This window comes from Protopterus annectens, chromosome 14.part0, assembly GCF_019279795.1.
Source record: "Protopterus annectens isolate FY-2018-M chromosome 14.part0, PAN1.0, whole genome shotgun sequence".
NCBI classification, from domain to species: domain Eukaryota; kingdom Metazoa; phylum Chordata; order Ceratodontiformes; family Protopteridae; genus Protopterus; species Protopterus annectens.
Window position 1 is genome coordinate 850,509,036 of NC_056748.1, and position 22,179 is coordinate 850,531,214.

Sequence of the window (22,179 nt, forward strand, 5' to 3'; positions counted from 1 at the left end):
GTCATTGTATAATGTATGCATGGGCACTATCCTTGAGTTAAGTTACAGCAAACACACTTGTTTATACCCCTGTACTACAGTACAACAGTCACTGTGTAATGTATGCATGGACACTGTCCTCATGCTATGTCACAGCTCACTTACACACAGTCATACCCCTACACTACAGTAAAACTAACAGTCATTGTATAATGTATGCAAGGGTACTATCCTTGTGTTATGTTACAGCTCACTTACACACATTCATGTCCCTGTACTATAATATAACAGTCATTGTATAATGTATGGAAGGGCACTATCCTTGTGTTATGTTACAGCTCAGTTACACACATTCATGCCCCTGTACTATAGTATAACGGTAATTTATAATGTATGCATGGGTACTATCCTTGTATTTTGTTACAGCTCACTTATACTATAGTACAGGAACACGAATGTGTGTAACAGTCATTGTATAATGTACGCATGGGTACTATCCTTGTGTTATGTTACAGCTCACTTACACACATTCATGTCCCTGTACTATAGTATAACAGTCATTGTACAACATATGTATGGGTACTGTCTTTGTGTTATGTTACAGCAGACTTACACACATTCACACCCCGGCTACACTGTAACAGTCACTGTATAATGTATGCATGGGCACTATCCTTGTGCTATGTTACAGCTCACTTACTCACAGTCATACCTCTGTACTACAGTTAACAGTCATTGTATAATGTATGCATGGACACTATCCTTGTGTTATGGTTACAGCAGACTTGCACACATTCATTCCCCTGCTCTACACTACAACAGCCATTATATAATGTATGCACAGGCACTACCCTTGTATTATGTTACAGCAGACTCACATACATTCATACCCCTACACTACAGTATATCATTGTATAATGTATGCATGGGCACTAACCTTGTGTTATGTTACAGTAGACTCAAACACATTCATACCCCTGCACTACAGTACAACAGTCATTGTATAATGTACGGTATGCATGGGCACTATCCTTGCACTGTACATAACATACTCACTGTTATTCCTGTACTGGGTCCATTTACTGGGCATTGCCCCTACACTATGCTGCAGCACACACAAAAAATATATGACATAAAATGGACTGAAAACAAACAAAGTGAATGAAAAATTCATACGCGGAGTCAAAATGAAGCATTTTCTATTGCTAATAAAAATAAGCATGGATTATATTTGCTCTCCTGCTGAGAGAAACAAAATAAAAAGCACACTTGGATAACAGTATTCATTACAACAGAGTAATCAGCATAAAGTTTAAGAGTACATATTGTGGGCATTACTTCTTAAGTATAGTGTGTGGTATATAATGTAGCTAAAGTTGGGAAATGTAATTTTAATACTCAACACAGAATTTCAGTTACTGGTATCTAGTCCAGCAATGGAAATTGTAATGATCTCATGATGTCACTGTCAAATAACGCTTTGCTTGCAAATTAGTAAGAAATAAAGCAGTATTTAACTTCACTTACAGTGTCTGGTTGTGACTGGGTAGTCTTGAATTAAAACAGTATTCAAAACTGCTGCCCTGTTCCATTTATTCATCCCTACATCATCATCATCACTGATTATCAGCTACAGCTTTTCTGTAACCTTACTTACATTATACTACAGCATTTAACCTTTTTAAGTCAGCACTTGGTTTGCTTTTTCTATGTTGATAGTCACTTCCTCTGCATTCCCTCTGTCCCATGCAGAACTTCTCAGTCAATTTTATCAAACTCATTATCCGACCTTCTTCAACTGCTGTCATAACTGTGCAGGATCATCCCTTGTTACACAAACTCAGATTTGTGAATATTAGCATATGCTCACAGTTAATCTACTCCAAACGCAGAGTTCAAAATATTTGCAGATGATGCTCAATGGTTTAGTTCTTAAAAGCTAACATATTGATAAAGTATTTTCCTATGGCTCCTTTCATAGTGCCAAGTCTGTTTTCTAACATTTATAAGTGATGGTACAATATGAGAATTTTCCAGAAATTTACCATTTATAGTTACTACAACTTTCACCTTACTGTGCTGCATTGTCTACAAGTATGTATCACTGTTTCCAGACTACATTCTCATAGATGGTATTCATATTTATATCCGAATGAGTTACTGAGCCTCATGTTCCTAAAATTAATACGCGTGCACCCCCACCTCCTGAAGACCGATTGAAGACCTTGGAATTTTCACTGCAGTAATGAGATGGCTGGAAAGTATGGGTCTCCCGTTTCTGGACCGCCAGCCTAGAAGTCCATTTATCTCTTCAGAAGAACTGCCTTCCTTTCATCCTCCATTTGTGCTTCCCTTCTGAGCTGACTAGAGATGGGGGGGGGTCCTCCAAGTACAGTGAGGAACTTATGTGGCAATTCTTTGCAATAAGCCGATTATCACTGGTTTGGCTTCTGTGCACCTACACACATCATGCTTAACTTAAAGGTGTGGGAGGGAAGCAATTAAGATTTAAGAATCCATATATGTCTGTAGTCAACTAATCGTACTAGCAATGTTTATAGATGAGAGTTAATTTAGAGGGTTGCATTTTATTTAATTTTTGTACCACCTTACACATCTCCATCTCTAAATGCACACTCCTCTGTGCGCACTTCGGTGTTTCCACTATCCCACATCAATGGCCCAGTCTAGATAACTGTTAGCATCAGCGTTAGGACTACACAACATTCTGTAAAGCTACCTCAAAAGATTAGAAGCATTTTTGTGTCATTATAGGGTAATATAGAGGACACATCCAGAAGCAGCTTTCTACTTCACTGCTACTTTACTAGCTTGTTGGGATTCATTGTTTCAATGTTAACCAGTTCTATTACTTTATCAGAAAACAGATCCAACACTATTTACTAAAAGAATCATAAAAAAATTCAACACATTTCTCCACGGGAATGGTAAACCTGCCTTCAGACAACATCATTTGCTCACCCAAAGTTAAGATTTTATGACAGTTGGTGCTGAGGATTAAAGCAATGAGTGGTTAATGAGCTATTTCCTTTGGTACAGGGTTTGATTCTGTCAGCCTTCATTTGCCTGTTGTGTAAACTTGAGCAAGTCACTTAATCAGACAGTATTTTTGGGGCAATGAGGATATTGAATTGGGTTATTAATGGCCTCCTGAACTACAAGCCTAGTAACTACCTATGGAGCCTATCAAGTGTTTAGTGTGCACTCTACAATGACTTTCAAGAGGGCAGTGTTATATACATCAGGCAGTACAAGAAAGGCTGTTTACAAATTATAAAATAATCATTTGTTGATGCCACTATGAAAAAAAAGCTTTGATGCACCAAACACCCACGCATCATGAAAATTACTTACAGTGATAATGTGATAGGAGATCAATCCATTTAGTTTGCACTAACAAAGTCATTGTGAATAAGCAATATACTCCTTGGTATTAAATAGGCTATTTCAGTCTAAGACCATACAAGTCAGAAAACTTGCAAACCATGCAACAGAAACACTGAACATCTGACTAAATAGCTCACAGTGGTTTCCTCCTTTAATATGCTTGCCTTGCTAGAGAAACAAGTCCAGAGGGGTACTTGCCCAGCCGTAGCACTCATATCTGATCCTAAGTGGAATCAACTGTCATCCAAGACAAAAAATAATAATAATAGCCCTGCCAATCCATATGCAGGGTCTTAGCAGAAGGTCTGAAGACTCATCCATTTCTTTTTCAGGTCCCTTCACAAAGGACATAAAGTAGCCCAATTCTACCTTGGGCTATAATGGCATTTAAACTTCAAACCATGGATTGAGGACTTCCCTCCTTAAAATTACTGTTTATTAGAACTAATACTAAAGAACGCAAGCATTCACAGTTTCCTAAACTCTTAAGATTTTTGATATATTGAAAAACATTTGATGGAAGAGAAATATTAATTGATTAATCTAATACCCTAACAAGGAAGACCACTACTCTAGAACAGTGGAGCATCAAAGGGACTAACTGTAGTAACTGGACCCAGGATCACTGCCACAAGAGTAAAACATCAGTACTAATCTTCCGCTTACAGTCTTTGCCAATAATATGACAAAACAGAGGCAGGCGCTCTCTCAGCCAACAAATAAAATATGTGATTGAAAACAACAAACTGGATTCATAATGATCAAATTACAACTCATGGATAATCCAGGTTCCAAAACCAAACTCTTGCTGTTTGGGAGTAGCACAAAACTATGCAAGGATTCTTGTATGGTATGGGGAAAATAATTAAGTAGTACATGAATCTCTATGATTACACTCCAATCAGTTAAATTATGGGTCTATGTTAAATGTGAATGATGTTTTATCGAACTCATGTAAGTGAAAGCTTACAATCTCACATGCTTAGAACAGCGATTTTTTTTCCCCAAGGGAAAAAAATTGCTGTTCCACAAAACAAAACAAAAAAAAAAAAAATGTAAAACATTATATAAAGCGTGGGGGGGGGGCTGTGCCCCCCACACCTCCCTACTTAAATATACCAACTCTGAGATCTCACTACAGTCACGAAAATGGTTAAGTAACGGAAGCGGCCAAGCGATTTCTTTCCCAGGGAAAGAATTCGCTTATATGCCGTTTCGCTACTTTGCCTTTTGTGCTTTCAAGTTCGACAAAGACGATTCAAAAGAATGCGTCTTCGATCATTTAATGTAAACCCTTAAATTACTTGCTGGTTCAGTGCTACCGTAATGTGATACCCAACCTTAACACTTAGAAAGGTGCTTAACAGTTGTTAATCACCCCACTTCTAGCACTAAAAGGTGATAAAGCTGGCAGTAAACAGCAACAGCAGCAGGACATAAAACGGCTTTGTTTCCACTCCCGTTTCTGCTTCTTATCGGTTAAAGTACACCTAGTATTTTGAATTAAACTGTTTCCCAGACAGGGAACACATAAGGATGTCAATCACTTTCCCACTGTTTTATTGGTTTTCAAAGCCTGCACAGTACATTGCATTTTTTTAATCTTACTTTTGACTAACTAGTAGTGCATAGAGCAGATAAATCTTCCTGTGCTACAAATTATTATGATCCTATCTCTATTATTATGATCCTATCTCAGACTGTAATAAACTATTATGTGCTCTTGACATGGATGCCAAGATTCACCTCTTGTCCTCCTCTGTCAAGGTGAATTTCTGGGCATCCATCTCTCAGACACATAATATAGTCATTATGATTGGAGACCAGATCATAATTCTCTGTGTTATACAATTCTTGACTTCCTTTTGATTCCAGCTAAGCGATAAAGATGCTTCTCCTTCTGTGTTAAACTATGTGACTGAGAAAATGCACAGTAAATTAAAGCTAATAACAGACTTAAGATTTGCTTATACATGAGAACAAGTTTATGTTTCCCAAGGCTGCCCTTGTTCCACAACTCCCTGTTATGAGGAAACTTGGCTAACACAGAAGGGATACCTCTCACAGAATTACTAAACATGGTGAGAGTACATAGTGCCTCGCATAACAGTTTCATTCCCAACTCATTACTATAGTTTACTTTGCAGAATCTCCCCAGTTATTTAGCCCTGGGCAGTACATGCACTACTGTACAGTTAAACATGCAGGCATTTCACTGAAATTATTGCACCTCCTAAGTAGCTCCAACTTATGTTTCCTAGAACAAGACCAATACAAAATGAAAAGGTCTGTTACTACTAATGTTTTCCAATAATCCCTTCCACTGCATATACAAGGTTGGATCCCTGACTAGGCATTCAGAGTGAAAAAAAATTTTTTTGAAAGGAGCAGGTTTTGTATTCCAGCAAGTTCTCAGCCATCACTTCAACTCGTACTGACTGCTGCAATAATAGCCATAATTTTCACTTATCTTCTATTGAAGTATGCATACTTTCATGTCACTGTTTTTTTTCACTGCCTCATTTTTCAAAGCACATGCCACCTCTTCTCCAGTTGCTAACTTATCGAGTTCCCAAAGCATGTTCTTTCTCAAATGCCCCGAATCCTCATCTTTTGCCTATGCAGCTTCTGCTTGTTTTTGTAGCAGCATGTGTTAAGTATTGAGTGACAAGTTCATATTTTTAGTAGAGCAAAAAGTGTGGTGTATTGCATGTCTGTGTGGATACTTCTACTAGATAACTCGATTACTTGTTCTAATTTCTGTATCCTTCTCGATTTAGTCTGAGTCAGTGAGCTAAATAATTCCAAATTACGAACTGCTGTACTTTGAGGTTTTCCCCTTTGTTCTCCTTTGAAACAATGGCCTAGGGATAATGGCTCTACCTGGACATCAGAACAACAAAAGGAGATTTTTCATCATCAATCTACTAACCAGGTATCAACTGAGCCCACCAAAGAACCACTTTTTTCAGAAGATCTTAACTGCACTTTAAGACACAGCTGATGAAACTCAAGGAATATTGTAGTCTGAAACCTCAAGTAGCAAGATATTAATTTTTGCACGCGTACAGCATAAAATAAACTTACCAATGGTAAAACAGTAATCTAGAAAAGGTAGCTGGTATCCAATTTCCTGAAGGTCTGAAAGTGGGATATTTCCTTACTCCCTAGCATACCTCTCAACCTCTTAGTGCAAGAAATCTGGACAAAACCTGACATAATGGTGGGGGTCAAAAGTCCAAAATAGGGACACATTTTAAATATTGCTCTTATAAACTTAGAAAGCAGCTAGAATTACAGGATTTATGTTAGCATGCATGTTCTGAAGGATATGAAGCCTGAAATTCAAATGCATGTCATTATTTAGTGACTTTAATCCTTAGATCATCCCAGTGATGTGTCAAAAAAATATATAATTTTTATGCAGAACAGACCAAAAATATGAGGCAAAAATCTGGACATTCTGCGAAAATCAGTAAGTACAGTTGAGAGGTATGCTCACTAGGAATCAGCACCACTAAGATGTTCATTATATAACGAAAGGATGTGGCAAAAAAAAAACTGATCGAAAACTGCACACTCCTGGGCTATTTAAGATGCTAGAGAATGGCTCCTTTTGTACCCCTCCTCCATTCATAGTCACAGCTACTCTTGACCATTTGGCTCTCACTTAGTAAATAGAACAGAGTGTCATTGTAAATACCCAAGTAGCCAACAGGGGATTTTACTTCTGGTACATGTCACACAAGTTCTCCAGAGGTGGCAGTAAAGTAGGTACAGCACAGGGCCATCAATCACTTCCATTTGACACAGTCCTGCAGGCAAACCCACTATCCATAAGTGTGTGTGTGTGTGGGGGGGGGGGGGGGGTAACTGCTAGAATCTTGTCCTTCACCAAGGATCCATTAGTATGATATACAGCCTCCATATGGCCTTTCAGCCTTACCCTGGGAGATGCAAGCAGGTATTGATTCCCTCCCTCTCCGGAAGGTTCCTCTAATGCCCATGCAGCTGTCCAAACTTGGTTTAGGTGGTTCATAGTCAACATTCTGTCTCTCAAAGGCAATGAGCAGTACTAAATAGTAAGGAAAGGTTATACATTTTAAGATGATCCTATTTTTAAGCAGAGGTTTATAAAAGTATATACAAAACTGAAAAAAGAGTGATAAATATTCTGAGTACAAAACATTTCAAATGGTTTCTAAAATCTTTAAATTGAGATTGGACAGAATTCTAAGCTACACATCATAATACAAAAAATATGAAATATTTCATGTACTCTCTTGAAACAATTACAAGAAAAATTAATTTTATTTAATTTATAGCATATATTAAGTAGAAGCATAGCTGACTGCAGCAAACCATGAAACGTAAACCTCCTTTTTTGCATTTTCGTATTACAACAAGCAGTATAATAAATACAGCGCTCACAGAGTACCTGTCTGTGATACAATGGGGGCAACAAAGAGAAAAGGCACATCAATTTAACATTGTGTTTCAGTTAGAACATACCCTCCAAATGACTTCACTGAACTGACAAGAAAAAAGTGCTACTCAAGTGATGGGGTAAACAGTGTAGGGAGTTGCAGTCTTGTACATTACTGTCTGGGTACTGTTTGACATAAGCTGAAAGACAGTAAGACAGCCAAGATCCAGATATTTGGGCAACATCTCTCACTCTAAAGGATCCTGATATGGAAAAACAGAGACAAGATTGCTCTAATGTATAAAGCAATATTACCAGCAAATTATTAGTTCGATTGAATTCATTTCTGTTTTAGTCTTTTTTTCTTTTAACCAGGAAAGACCACTAGGCATACGTGACCATTTTAGGGATAAGATCAGGAGCAGTGTGTGGTTAAATGATATACTCAGAATCACAGTTATAAGTGGAAAATGGAGGTACCAAACCTACAGCTCACAGCCTTAACTATCTGAGCTGTTAAACAGCTGTTGAATAATACTACATTAATTGGGCAGTCTGTGGACTGAACACCATATGGATAAATGGTCTTACAACTATCTTGCTACTTTAAGGTTGATTTTTTTTTATATGCAGTGTAAATGATCCAAGTTGGATGCAAACAACAGTTTGAGAAAGCACAGACACCTGCATACCGTACTAAAAATAGAGAGAGAGAGATGGAAAGAAAAAAAAAATTGATGGCTGGCAACTTCCTAAGCAAGTGAAGAACTTTAAAACCTTCACTCTGGACATGATCAGACGACATTAATTATGCAGACAGAGATCACATTCATTTGACTATTTAGATGATTTAGTCCTCCTCACAATTAACAATACACAAACAAGCTTGCACATTCCACAGCATCTGTGGTTTTGCAGTTTACCCCTTAACACTTAGTGGCCACAAACAGACTCTCCCTGAAAGTGTTATAAAATCTGCTTTCTCTGCAAACAACATCCAGAAATATTTGCTTTGCTCACTGCTCACGGCAATTCATAGCTCACAAAAGTGGTTAACGATCAATATTGTCAAAGTTTTATAACATTCTGTTTCTTGATGTTCCTCTCTCATCACAGATGCTATAATGGTAACACGCTGCTGCCCATTCTGAAACAATTCCCGGACATACTGCCTTGATAAATTATTTTATTTTTTTTACCTCTGTCGCCAAGTATCCATTATAACAGTATCCATTCATATAGCCATTCTGGTATTGCCTCTGTGGTGGTTTTCTTATCTTTACAATTTTATATAAAAGGTACACAATCAGTGCAGTTAGCAAGCCAAAGAAGGCAAGAACATCCAGAAGGTAATACTGATAAAATGGGATATCAAGGGATGCAGGTCGTAGGTGCCTTGCTCCATCATATCGGAGTAGATACTCGATCCAGTATACAGTGCGGTTCAGGGCATGTTGAGGCTGATCATGATGCAATGTGGAAATGTAAGCAGCTCTGTTCTTGTATCTGAGCAAAGATCAGAAAAAAAGTGAGTCAATGAACTATTTAACACCACTTGTCTAGACATAAAAATCAAACATATCAAAAGGAGGAACAGTTGCAAATATTTATATAACTCTGTTCCCTTAATCAATGATTTTACTGCTACATCCATCATACAAAAATGTGTGAACACAGACACTAGCCCTACAAACAACAAAATATAAAAGCACAGGGTATAATGCTAACTAAATCTTATATGTGCCATCAAGATGGCCCACTTCCTATCCAGAGTGCCACTGCAGGTACTATACATACTATTTGTCTCATCTGAATAATATGCCTTTCCCTCACAAGCTCCTTTGTGCCCAATTTATACATGCATGAAGCTCATTGCTAGTGTACCCACCTACACATACAACAGTTCCACCCAGTGATGATTCAATGGCCAAGTACAGTGCACATTATCATTGAGACCAGCACCTCCTTCTGAATGCAGGTTAAGCTATACAGCATCAAGCCCACACACCTGTGCTAGTAGGAATTCATGTTCCTGTAGTGTCATGCAGACATCAGCTGCACCAATGTTACTGGGACATGCTTACCACATCATATCTAGTTCTTCCAACACCATCACAAAGAGAATCAGCAACCTTTATTACAATGGTGTATAAATTAAAGATCTAATTCCTCCATGATAATACCCATTGTTTTACAGGAGAATATATCTGTTCTTAAATGCAGTTTCAAAGAGATGCTGGAATGGAAAATTTCCTGTTACAAGATGTGACGATACACACAGTTTCTGCATATTTTGTTTTGAGACTGTTGCAGCAAGTTAGTACTTTACAATGGAACATAAAATAGTTTATGCAGCTCAAACAGGAAGTTGAAGCGAAGGAATGTAGTTGTTAAAACATGCCCTGCAGGACTGCCAGCCAAAGGACAGTGTTGTTCCTGAAATGCAAGGCTAAGATGCGCAACTTAATTTAAAATATGTAGTGATGAGCATATGGCCGTAGCCCAAACGTCTGCTTTAAAGACAGGCACAAAAAGAGCCAAAGCGACAATATCCTTAAAACAGTGTCCCAAACTGACTCTTGTCTAGCAGTTGTATGCATGTGTTAAGATGAATAGTTGTTCAGGCTTACCAACAGTATCTCTCTCTGGATGATAAAGGCTGGGGCTTATAGACAGGCACTGCATGCATGTATGTGTACATCACTAATATTCAAGGACCTCACTGTACCCAAACTTTTGATACATGCAATAAATGTTGGGATGCTATATTTGTCTATGAATCCGAGTCATAATATTTCCTGTCTACATAAACAGAATAAAAAAGGCATTCACATTTGTTATTTGATTCTGAAAAAAAAAAAAGTCAAACGAATGGTCTATGTGAATGAAACGTTTCAGGTTACATCAGCAGAAGAAGAAGAAAAAAAACCTTGTCTTAAGTGATGTTAGCTAAATTCTTTTAAGAGTAAACACAGTCCTTTATAAAGAATGGCTTGACCCCCTGGAGATTCTCAGGGTTGATATTCTCCATTACAATAGTAGCTACCAGAGAAGAGTTTCAAGTAGGGTTGCCAACTATCCGGAATTCTTCTGGACTGTCCAGAATTAAGGGACACTGTCTTTTCTGGACAGTGCATTGTCTGGAAAAAATAAAATCAATCATCTAAGGAGAGCCCCTGAGCAGGGATTGTGCGGAACACTCTGCATTTAACATCGACTTGGCCCTCTGTTGGACAGGGTGCTTGAAATTCTAAATTCTAGCACTAGGACCCTGAGTGTGGGAGTATGTATGCATGTGAGAAAGAGATCAATCGTGTTATTTTACACTCGCTAAGCAGCTGTTTAATGAGTGTAAAAAAAAAATAAAACAGGAAAAAAGTGAGCGTGTGTATGTCTGTTTATGATTCTGACTGCATGTGTGAGTGAATGCGTGTATGAAAGCAGAAGAGACTCTGTGTGTGAGAGAGAGTGAGAGTGATCAAGCAATCCCCTGGCAGTAGTTAAGAGGTTTTGTGTACCTCTCCTCTTAGCTCTAAGTCAAGGTATCTGGATAAGCCTAAAATTAACAGCAGACAAAGCCTCAAAGTAGGAGCATATTTTAAATGATTTGTGTTCTGAAGTGTGTGTGTGTGTGTGTGTGTGTGTGTGTCTGTGTGTGTGTGTGTCTGTGTGTGTGTCTGTGTGTGTGTCTGTGTGTCTGTGTGTGTGTCTGTGTGTGTGTCTGTGTGTGTGTCTGTGTGTGTGTCTGTGTGTGTGTCTGTGTGTGTGTCTGTGTGTGTGTCTGTGGAGGAGAGAGAGACAGGGAGAGAAACCACTGGCGGCAGCAGTGAATAATACTTTACTGAAAGTGATACATTATTTAATTCACTATAGTTTATATATTTTTACAGAAATGCAATATCTTTGTCTTAAAAGTGCGAATGCAATAATTCCTCATGTGCAGTGCTAACAAACTGCCTTTCCTTCTCTTTTTCTGTCTACAGTATTACTTGTTCATATGTTTAGGTTTATTATGTATAGGTAGCTTTACCAGACTAGAAATAGGTTATAAGGAGTATTTTTTATGTGTACGAGTCATTAAAATAGTTGTGTATATGTCATGTCTTATTTTTTTTTATACATAATTTCCTCTGTACTCTGATGATGAGTTGATACCAGAAACTTTGTTTAGGTTGCACTTGTGTTTCCAAAATGACAACATTTTCTTTGAATCTTTGAAGAGGTTTGCATACCTCTGGAACTTTCAGCTGAAGAAATTTGGATAAATCCTAAAATAAAGGGGGAACAAAGGCTCAAAAATAGCAACAGATTTTAATTACTGCTCTTATAAAATAAACTTTCTGTTAACATGAATTTACTGAAGGAAATAAAAGCGTGAAACTCAAATGTATGTCATTATTTAGTAACTTCAGTCTCCACTGAATGGCAAAAAAGCAAACATTTTAGGAGTAAGGGACCAAAAAATAAATATGTGGATTTTTTTTTAAAGTGCTATATTTTGGATGCAAAATGCTTCCTCTAACAGCATTTACATATACTACATCAAGTTTGAAACATTAGGCAGAGGAACTATTTTACACTAAAAATGTGTATAAAAAAATAATATAGTAATAAAAAATAAAATAAGTAAGTAAACAGCAATTTTAAAGACAGGCTATTCTCTAAGCATAACAATGCTCTCTAGGGCAAACTTATAATCATATATATACACACACACACACACACACACACACACACACATGCACACATACACAATGAGATGCAGAGGCAGAGAGAGACAGTGTCTGTCACATACACTGAAACTCGGATGAGCACATAGAAGCACACACAGATACACACACACACACACACACACACACATATATATATATTTATATATATATATATATATATATATATATATATATATATATATATATATATATGGGTCTACTTCGAATGACCGAAGCGCCACGTCCACACCCGGAAGACCGAGACGAACGACCGAACAGGTAGGTTACAAAACGCCGATATCCCGACAGCTGAGAGACCGACAACGGCAGCGTGAGCGAGCATAAGTGCGCAAAAGTGAAAGATTTAGGATTGGGGAGCGGACAGGTAAGTGTAATGATAGTGAGGGATTTTAGGTTAGGTGTGGGAAAGGTGAGTGTGAGGTAGTGTCGGACTAAGGGTTCCGTGAGGTGAGTTTGTGGAAGTGACGAGCAGTGTAGGGAAGGGTTAAGTGTGTCAGGGTTAGAATGCGGGTGAAGTGAGTGTATGATAGTGACGGGCTGAATCTGTTAGGGTGGGTTAAGTGAGTTAAGGTGGGGGTGCAGGTAGGGTAAGTGTGCGATAGTGACGGTGTTGAGGTTTAGGGTGGGTTAAGTGAGTTAGGGTTAGGGTGCAGGTAGGGTAAGTGTGCGATAGTGATGGTGTTGAGGTTTAGGGGTGTGTTAATTGAGTTAGGGTTAGGGTGCGGGTTGGGTAAGTGTGCGGTAGTGTCGGACGTTAGGGTTTAGGTTAAGGTTAGTGGATATGTTATTGTGTGCAATGTGTAGTTGACGTTTTTTGTGTCGGTATTGTGGTGTTCGGTTTTTTGAGTTGTTGGTGTGGTGTGTTTTCGGTTGTTTGGGGTCAGTAACTCGGACGTTCAGTGATAGAAAGTAGACCCATATATATATATATATATATATATATATATATATATATATATATATATCTACAGGCAGACAGACCAATACACATTATATATACATCTGTTTAAATGTGCACATGCACACACACTATATCTATCTATATATATATATATATATATATATATATATATATATATATATAATATACGAGTCTACTTCATTTGCCCAACACCCATTTGCCCGACCCCATTTGAATGAAATTTCATTTGCCCGACACTTCATTTACCTGACACTTCATTTCACCGACAAGTATTAATGGCAAGAAAATGGAATATGCCCCCTTCCCCACTGTAGTGCGACCCTGGAGTTAGAATATATAGTTTGGGGGGGTGGGGCACAGCCCCCCACAACGGGGGTTGTGGGGGCGAAGCTCCCCACTTAATTTCATATTATATTGTTACGTTTTGATGTAATATTGCCTAGTAAAACAAAAGTAAGTGGGGGGCTTTGCCCCCCAACGATATATTCTAACTCCAGGGTCACATTACAGTGGGGAAGGGGGCATATTCCATTTTCTTGCCAATAATACGCGTCGGTCAAATGAAGTGTCGGGCAAATGAAGTAGACATATATATATATATATATATATATATATATATATATATATATATATATATATATATATATATACTTACATACACATATATACGAGAGAGAAATCGCTATATATAATTTCCTCAGCAAAAAAAGTATGTGTGTATATGCGTGGGTGTGTGTCTACATATATATATATATATATATATATATATATATATATATATATATATATATATATACACATGGGATCTGTACAGATCTCTGACGGCACTTTCTGCCAGAGCAGAAATCATCAAACATACATAATCGAAAGTGCTGTTCACTGAAGCAGCACTTTCAGTTAAGTATGCTGGTTGTGCCGGTCGCACTACCGTGCTGTTAAAGGAGAATTCCCTTTTCCCCACTGTAGTGCGACCTCTGAGTGAGAATATAAAAGTAAGGGGGGCACAGCCCCCCACACGGGGGGTGCAGGGTGGCTTGCCCCCCCTGCATAAAAGATTTTTTTTTTTTTCTGAACGCACTTAAACTAAAGCGCTTTTTCAGTGAAAGTGCTTTCGTTAAAGTACATTCGTTTATTGTGGATTCGGACTATTGAACTTTCGTTCAATAGTCCTAGATATATATATATATATATATATATATATATAGAGAGAGAGAGAGAGAGATCTACTTCATTTCACTGAAACTCAGTTGCCTGCGCACAATTCACTGAAATCTCATGTAGTTGAAAGTTATATATGGTTCTTTCCCCATTGTATGTGCGTTCCTGGAGTTAGTATATAAAGCAAGGGTGTGTGTGTGTGGGGAGTACAGTTTAAAACCATAGATACAGATACTTACAAGTCCAATGCATAACTCTTTCCAGAAGACAATATATAACCAAACTATGTGGGGGGGGGTGCTATGTCCCCCACAACCTCCAATGTGGGGGGGGTCGTGCCCCCCACATCCAGCCTTACTTTATATACTAACTCCAGTATCACACTACAGTGGGGAAAAGGTCAAGCTTGCAGTGAATTGTGCGCAGGCAACTGAGTTTCAGTGAAATTAAATAGACCCATATATACATATAGACATATATATGTATATATATATATAGACATATATATATATATATATATATATATATATATATATATATATATATATATATATACATACACAAGAGAGAGACTGGTGGGATTTCTTCTGACACTACTAGCTCAGTATAATTCATATTTTTTTCTAGTCCCTATACACAATCTAAGTAATCAAACAACACTGAAGAATTTGACATCTTCTCTCATTCTCTCCTCTATCCAGGTTATGGAACTCCTTACCTCCAGACCTTAGAAATGATGCCAACCACTACATATTCCTAAACAAACTAATAGAACAAAACCCAACTTCTACCTGTTCATGCTTATACTCCTGGATTCACCCTCTCCAAGAAACTTCAACTATACAGACCATCAGTCCTCTTCTACTCAGTTTTTGCCTCGTATCCCTTTTGTATTCTATACAAGTTTAAGCCTTTCCCTTTACAGTCTACCCTATCTCCCCTCCTTCTTACTCTTCCATTCTCCTTACCACTTCCCTTTTCCTTTCAAAATCTACTGACTTATTTTCTTCACTCTATATTCTCCTATTATGGTATCATGACTGTACTCAAACCACTTGATCCTTTTGTTATGACTAAAAATATTCCGTTTATATTACTCATTGTAGTACTTGTTTAGTCTAGCCTGCATTGTATCTTAAAAACGTTGCTAATTGCCTCAGTATGATATTTGTTTAAGGTCTTGTAATAGTTTCTTCTGTAACTTGTGTCTGGGGAGCTTTTCTCCTTGGGCTCTTCTGAAAATGAGCCTCTGCTCAGCCATACTGACATGGTTAACAAATGTAATGAATAAATAAAAGTATTAATACTAGAAAACATAACTGCTGCTCTGGACTATATTGGTGCATGACTACATAGGGTATTATTTCTACGTTTACAGCATATATCACACTCATGTTCATAAATGCTAAATGTAAATAAATGTGCATCTGTCCTATACAAAAATCCTTATGTAAACACTAAGTAAATAATCCAATAATGTAAAAGTAAAATGTCTTGGCTGATAAATTTTATGAGGTTTTTAGCATTAAATACTTATTTACTGGCTGAACATTGTGTATGAGGATTACAGCACCTTCTTTTTCCTATCCTAGGAACATAATCTGATACATTTGTCTGCTAGTTTATTAGCATTCCTATAACTAAAAAAAGCTTTTTTTCTGGTAGATATCCATTAAGTATTTTATCATTCTGTAATATAGGCAATTTTTTCTGTATTATTTCTCTGATCGCATAATTGTTACATCCATATATGGCAAGTTACCCTAAGCTGCTGTTTTTTTTTGGTCTGGTCTCTTAATATTATAGCTATCTTTTCTCAGGTATATCATTTACCTCTTGACTTGCCTTAGAAGTCCATTCTTTATTATAGCACCTATCTGTTACTAATATCATGGCACTCAACATGATAATGCATTAAATCTTAAATACATTTCACCCTCATACTCTGGGCTTTAGATATATTTCACCATATATCGGGATGACAGCATGTAATGATAAAATCTTAGAAAAATGGCTTTCTAAAAACTGCTGTACTAATGTGCCATTACTTAACTTGGTTACTAATGCATCCAAGAATTTAATATTAGTTTTAGTAAACCTATCTCATGAATTGTCTGCACATGCCTGCATTACTCAAGTAATCAAGAAGGGGAAGAAGGCTTTCATGAGGTCCTAAACAAGTCAGTCAGCAATGATCTAAAAGCCTTTTATACATGTTAATATGTAAAAGGAAACAATTTCCATTATGGATATACTGACATTCAAAAAAAAGCCCATATGAAGGTCAGCATGAACGGTTACAAAAGTAGTCCCCATAGCTGTACCTTTAAGTTGAATGTAACATTCTTTACCAAATTCTAAACCTACCACCCTAGAAAACAAAAACGGGAAGAAACTAAGGGCAATGCTGCTCAATGCCAGAAGTCTAAATCTCAAAATGCACGCACTCGAGGCCCTTCTCAGTATGGAGAACATCGATGTCTGTGCTGTGACTGAAACCTGGTTCAAGGCTCCTGAGAGCACCCCGGCACTATCAGGTTTTACCTCATATCATGCGTTCCGGCCCCAGAACCCAGACCATACCACAAAAAGAGGGGGTGTATCCATATTCATCAAGGCTACCCACACCTCCAGGTTGGTGGCTACGCAAGAAGCATCGGAAACCATCCAGGTGCAATTAACCATAGGCAAAACTGCTCTACAATTTGTAGCATGCTACAGGCCACCCTCTCAAACTCAGGAAACCCACACAGCCTTCCTGAAGACACTGGAGGGTATAAATGTATCACCAAACACCATCATATTGGGTGACTTCAACTACCCGAATATAGACTGGGAACATTACTCAAGCCCCAACGTTCTAGCCCAAAGGTTCCTGGAGTTCATAAATTCAAATGCCATGGAACAACTAGTCACCATCCCCACAAGAGGAGAAAATATACTAGATCTCATCATCACAAACATGGGGACAAAATGCTCCACACCGAAGTATATCCCTCTTTGGTGAGATCAGATCATAAACTAATCTCACTAGAAATCCACATCCCGCCCCACCCCAAACAAAAAGACCACAGTGAAGAACATCTCTAAAGCAAACTTCACACTACTCAAGACAGGTGTGGTATCCTTCAAGGCCCCCGAGCCAATGGAAACCACAACCCAAGCTATGGAAGCCCTTACAAATGCCTTCTATGAACACCTTCAGGACTGCATGGATCAGGCAATCCCAAATAAAACCAAGACTCTTTCCACCAAGGGCAAACGTCCAGTCTGGTGAACCCCAGCCATAAACAAACTTTACAATAAGAGGAGAAAGCTATTACATGATAGAGCAAAATCCCAAAAAGGGACGGCATCTTTGATCAGTACTAGCAAGAAACTACGATCCCTCATAAAATAATCCAAGGCCAACTTTGGGAAAAAATTGCCATAGATTCAAAAGACAATCATAAGGCCTTCTTCAGCTATGTCAGAAACCTGGGTGGAAACTCCCAGATATGCTCAGAATTAGTCCAAAATGATACAATAATCACTGAACCCACAGACATTGCCAACATACTGGCAGACAGGTTCAGCGCAAACTTCACCCCCTCTCCCCCCCAAAAGGAGAGATAACTATCCCAACAGAGTGTAGCCTCCCAGACATCTCAAATGCGCAGGTGAAAGCTGCTCTCTAAAGCTAAAAAACACAGCATCAATGGGACCGGATGGTGTCCCCGGCTGTGTGCTTCATGAACTCAATGAAGAACTAAACCCGCATAAGGCAGCTGTTTAATCTTAGCCTTACCACAGGATATGTGCCCAAGGAGTGGCGACGGCAACTGTGGTCCCACTCCACAAAGGAGGTGCCTCACGGACCCTGGTAATTACGCCCCATAAGCTTAACAAGCCTGGTCTGCAAAGCTATGGAGAGGATCATAATGGAACTCATAAACAAGGACATAGGGGACTTGCAGACCTTGGACCCAACCCAGTTTGGCTTTGTCAAGGGCAGATCTTGCCTTTGAACTTGGTCGACTTCTTCAAACAGTTACCAAGGCCATTGATGAGGGAAAGGCAGTCCATACAGCCTACCTTGACCTTGCAAAAGCTTCTCCAAGGTTCCAGACGTATGACAAAAATTCTGAATGGGATTGGGACAAGTAATTTAAGGTGTCCTTAATGAATTTTCTTTTCCACTGTACCCAGATGAATTCTATGTTTTGGTTCATTTTCTGGTGACCACATAAGATACAGGTTGGGTAATGACTGCTAAGATAGTGAGGTAGTTTAGCAGAAGAAAGGGTGATGGTAGTTTGTTAGGTTAGTATCAAGTCAATGACTTCCTGTGGATTTGTGTATTCCTGTGCTATCAGTAATTATTTAAATGAAACCAAAACAATTTAATTGCAGATGTTGAGGGGGTATATCAGTTTTCTTAGTACATGTGAATATTTATGACTGCCAGTACTGTAATATGGTGTTTTAAGTCTAATTAGAAGGCGTACTATCTTGGCTCTCACGGATGTGTTTATATTTCAGGGTGAGATGGAATGTAGATGGTGGCAGTAGTTTAATATTAACTTTGTGAGAATTTTTGTCAGTGATATGCAATCTCCCTAAATCTTCAAGAGGTTACTATATCCTACAACCACTTCTGTGACTCCTTATACTCTGTTCACTTATCCAGGTTATGGAACTCCTTACCTCCAGACCTTAGAAATGATGCCAACCACTACATATTCCTAAACAAACTAATAGAACAAAACCCAACTTCTACCTGTTCATGCTTATACTCCTGGATTCACCCTCTCCAAGAAACTTCAACTATACAGACCATCAGTTCTCTTCTACTCAGTTTTTGCCTCGTATCCCTTTTGTATTCTATACAAGTTTAAGCCTTTCCCTTTACAGTCTACCCTGTCTCCCCTCCTTCTTACTCTTCCATTCTCCTTACCACTTCCCTTCCCCTTTCAAAATCTACTGACTTATTTTCTTCACTCTATATTCTCCTGTCTATTATGGTATCATGACTGTACTCAAACCACTTGATCCTTTTGTTATGACTAAAAATATTCCCTGTTTATATTACTCATTGTAGTACTTGTTTAGTCTAGCCTGCATTGTATCTTAAAAACGTTGCTAATTGCCTCAGTATGATATTTGTTTAAGATCTTGTAATAGTTTCTTCTGTAACTTGTGTCTGTGGAGCTTTTCTCCTTGGGCTCTTCTGAAAATGAGCCTCTGCTCAGCCAGACTGACATGGTTAACAAATGTAATAATACTAGAAAACATAACTGCTGCTCTGGACTATATTGGTGCATGACTACATAGGGTATTATTTCTACGTTTACAGCATATATCACACACTCATGTTCATAAATGCTAAATGTACATAAATGTGCATCTGTCCTATACAAATATCCTTATGTAAACACTAAGTAAATAATCCAATAATGTAAAAGTAAAATGTCTTGGCTGATAAATTTTATGAGGTTTTTTTAATGAACCTGTTAGCATCAAATACTTATTTACTGACTGAACATTGTGTATGAGGATTACAGCACCTTCTTTTTCCTATCCTAGGAACATAATCTGATACATTTGTCTGCTAGTTTATTAGCATTCCTATAACTAAAAAAAGCTTTTTTTCTGGTAGATATCCATTAAGTATTTTATCATTCTGTAATATAGGCCATTTTTTCTGTATTATTTCTCTGATCGCATAATTGTTACATCCATATATGGCAAGTTACCCTAAGCTGTTGTTGTTTTTTGGTCTGGTCTCTTAATATTATAGCTATCTTTTCCCAGGTATATCATTTACCTCTTCACTTGCCTTAGAACTCCATTCTTTATTATAGCACATATCTGTTACTAATATCATGGCACTCAACATGATAATGCATTAAATCTTAAATACATTTCACCCTCATACTCTGGGCTTTAGATATATTTCACCATATATCGGGATGACAGCATGTAATGATAAACTCTTAGAAAAATGGCTTTCTAAAAACTGTTGTACTAATGTGCCATTACTTAACTTGGTTACCAATGCATCCAAGAATTTAATAATAGTTTTAGTAAACCTATCTCATGAATTGTCTGCACATGCCTGCATTACTCAAGTAATCAAGAAGGGGAAGGCGGCTTTCACGAGGTCCTAAACAAGTCAGTCAGCAATGATCTAAAAGCCTTTTATACATGTTAATATGTAAAAGGAAACGATTTCCATTATGGATATACTGACATTCAAAAAAAGCCCATATGAAGGTCAGCACGAACGGTTACAAAAGTAGTCCCCATAGCTGTACCTTTAAGTTGAATGTAACATTCTTTACCATGGCAAAAAACATTTTTTTCAGTGCTAATTCTACCAGATGAACCAAAATTCATCAAATTCAAAGGAATCATGGGAGGTTACGAGGATAATGGCCCCAGGGCCCTTACAAGCCTAGCCAAGTTCAACCAGACACTAAAATCAGCACCTATTGCCCCTGTCCAAGAGGGATACAGGTGACACCCCTGGGGTGAATTTCTGGTTACCCATCCAAATTACACTTAAATAGGGCCAACAAGGGCTTTGTTTATAGGATATATAGGACTACAAATAACATCCCATTAACTAAAATGCAGTAGCACCCAATCTCAAGTGATGTACAGTTAAATGAATAATCCACATCTAGTATACCAGGAAAACAGTAATTTTCCACCAATAAATCGACCAAATGTAAAAGCTCCATAGTGTCCTTAATCCTGGCTGACACAGGTCCTAGCAACAGTCAGTAAAATCTAACAATGGTCCAGTTAATGTGCCAATTCCTGTAACTATACAGTTTCCTGGTGAGATAGTCAAGAAGCTGTGGATTTTTGGTGATATATAGAAAAAGTACGGTTGTGTACCTACCATAAATGTAGATGTTCGAGTGTATTCACTGTTGCAGTCATTACACTTGGGTTATCCTGCTGGCAGGCTACCCGCAGTCGACCCGAGTTCCAAAGTCTAGGTCCGGCGTCGGTTGCTGTCGCCTCTTCCCTGACGTCAGTGCGCCAGGGGTATAAAAGATGCAACCGACACCATTTTCTTCAGTTTTTCTTACCCCAGATGTCAGGTGCCCCCAAATAGGAAAGGCTGGAAAAAAATTATGCCAAAAAACATGCATGTACTAAAATAAACATTTCCTTCATCTACAAGCAAATACGCCACATAGGTTGCATAGAGTTGAGAAGTACAGAAAAGTCCCAGCAATGAAAAGGGGGATGGTGGATGGGTAAACCTGGACTGCAACAATGAATACACTTGAACATCTACATTTATGGTACGTACACAACTGTACTTTGTTCATCGTGTTTCACTGTTGAAGTCATTACACTTGGGTTGAATCCCAAAGCTGAGGTTGGGTGGCTGGGCCTAAATAGGATTAGGAGAGGCTACCAGGCCCTGCAGAACTGCAGTGGCAAAGCCTGCTCTGGATTTAGAGTAGAGAGGTAAGTGGTAATGCTTGGTGAAAGTGTGCACTGAACTCCAGGTTGCAGCTTCTAAAATGTCTTTGGTTGGTACTCCTCTAAGA

General features: G+C 38.2%; 1 protein-coding gene across 3 annotated transcripts in view; it reads right to left on the reverse strand.

Annotated features, from left to right (window-relative positions):
• Nucleotides 1-7,679: 7,679 nt before the first annotated feature.
• Nucleotides 7,680-22,179, reverse strand: part of LOC122789293 (2-hydroxyacylsphingosine 1-beta-galactosyltransferase-like) — a 381,755-nt gene continuing 367,255 nt past the window's right edge. For all 3 annotated transcript variants that reach the window (XM_044056606.1, XM_044056608.1, XM_044056607.1), the window contains one exon: nt 7,680-9,319. In XM_044056606.1, coding sequence (XP_043912541.1) covers nt 8,995-9,319 — 325 coding nt within the window. In that variant the 3' untranslated portion in view covers nt 7,680-8,994. The remainder of the gene's footprint in view (nt 9,320-22,179) is intronic.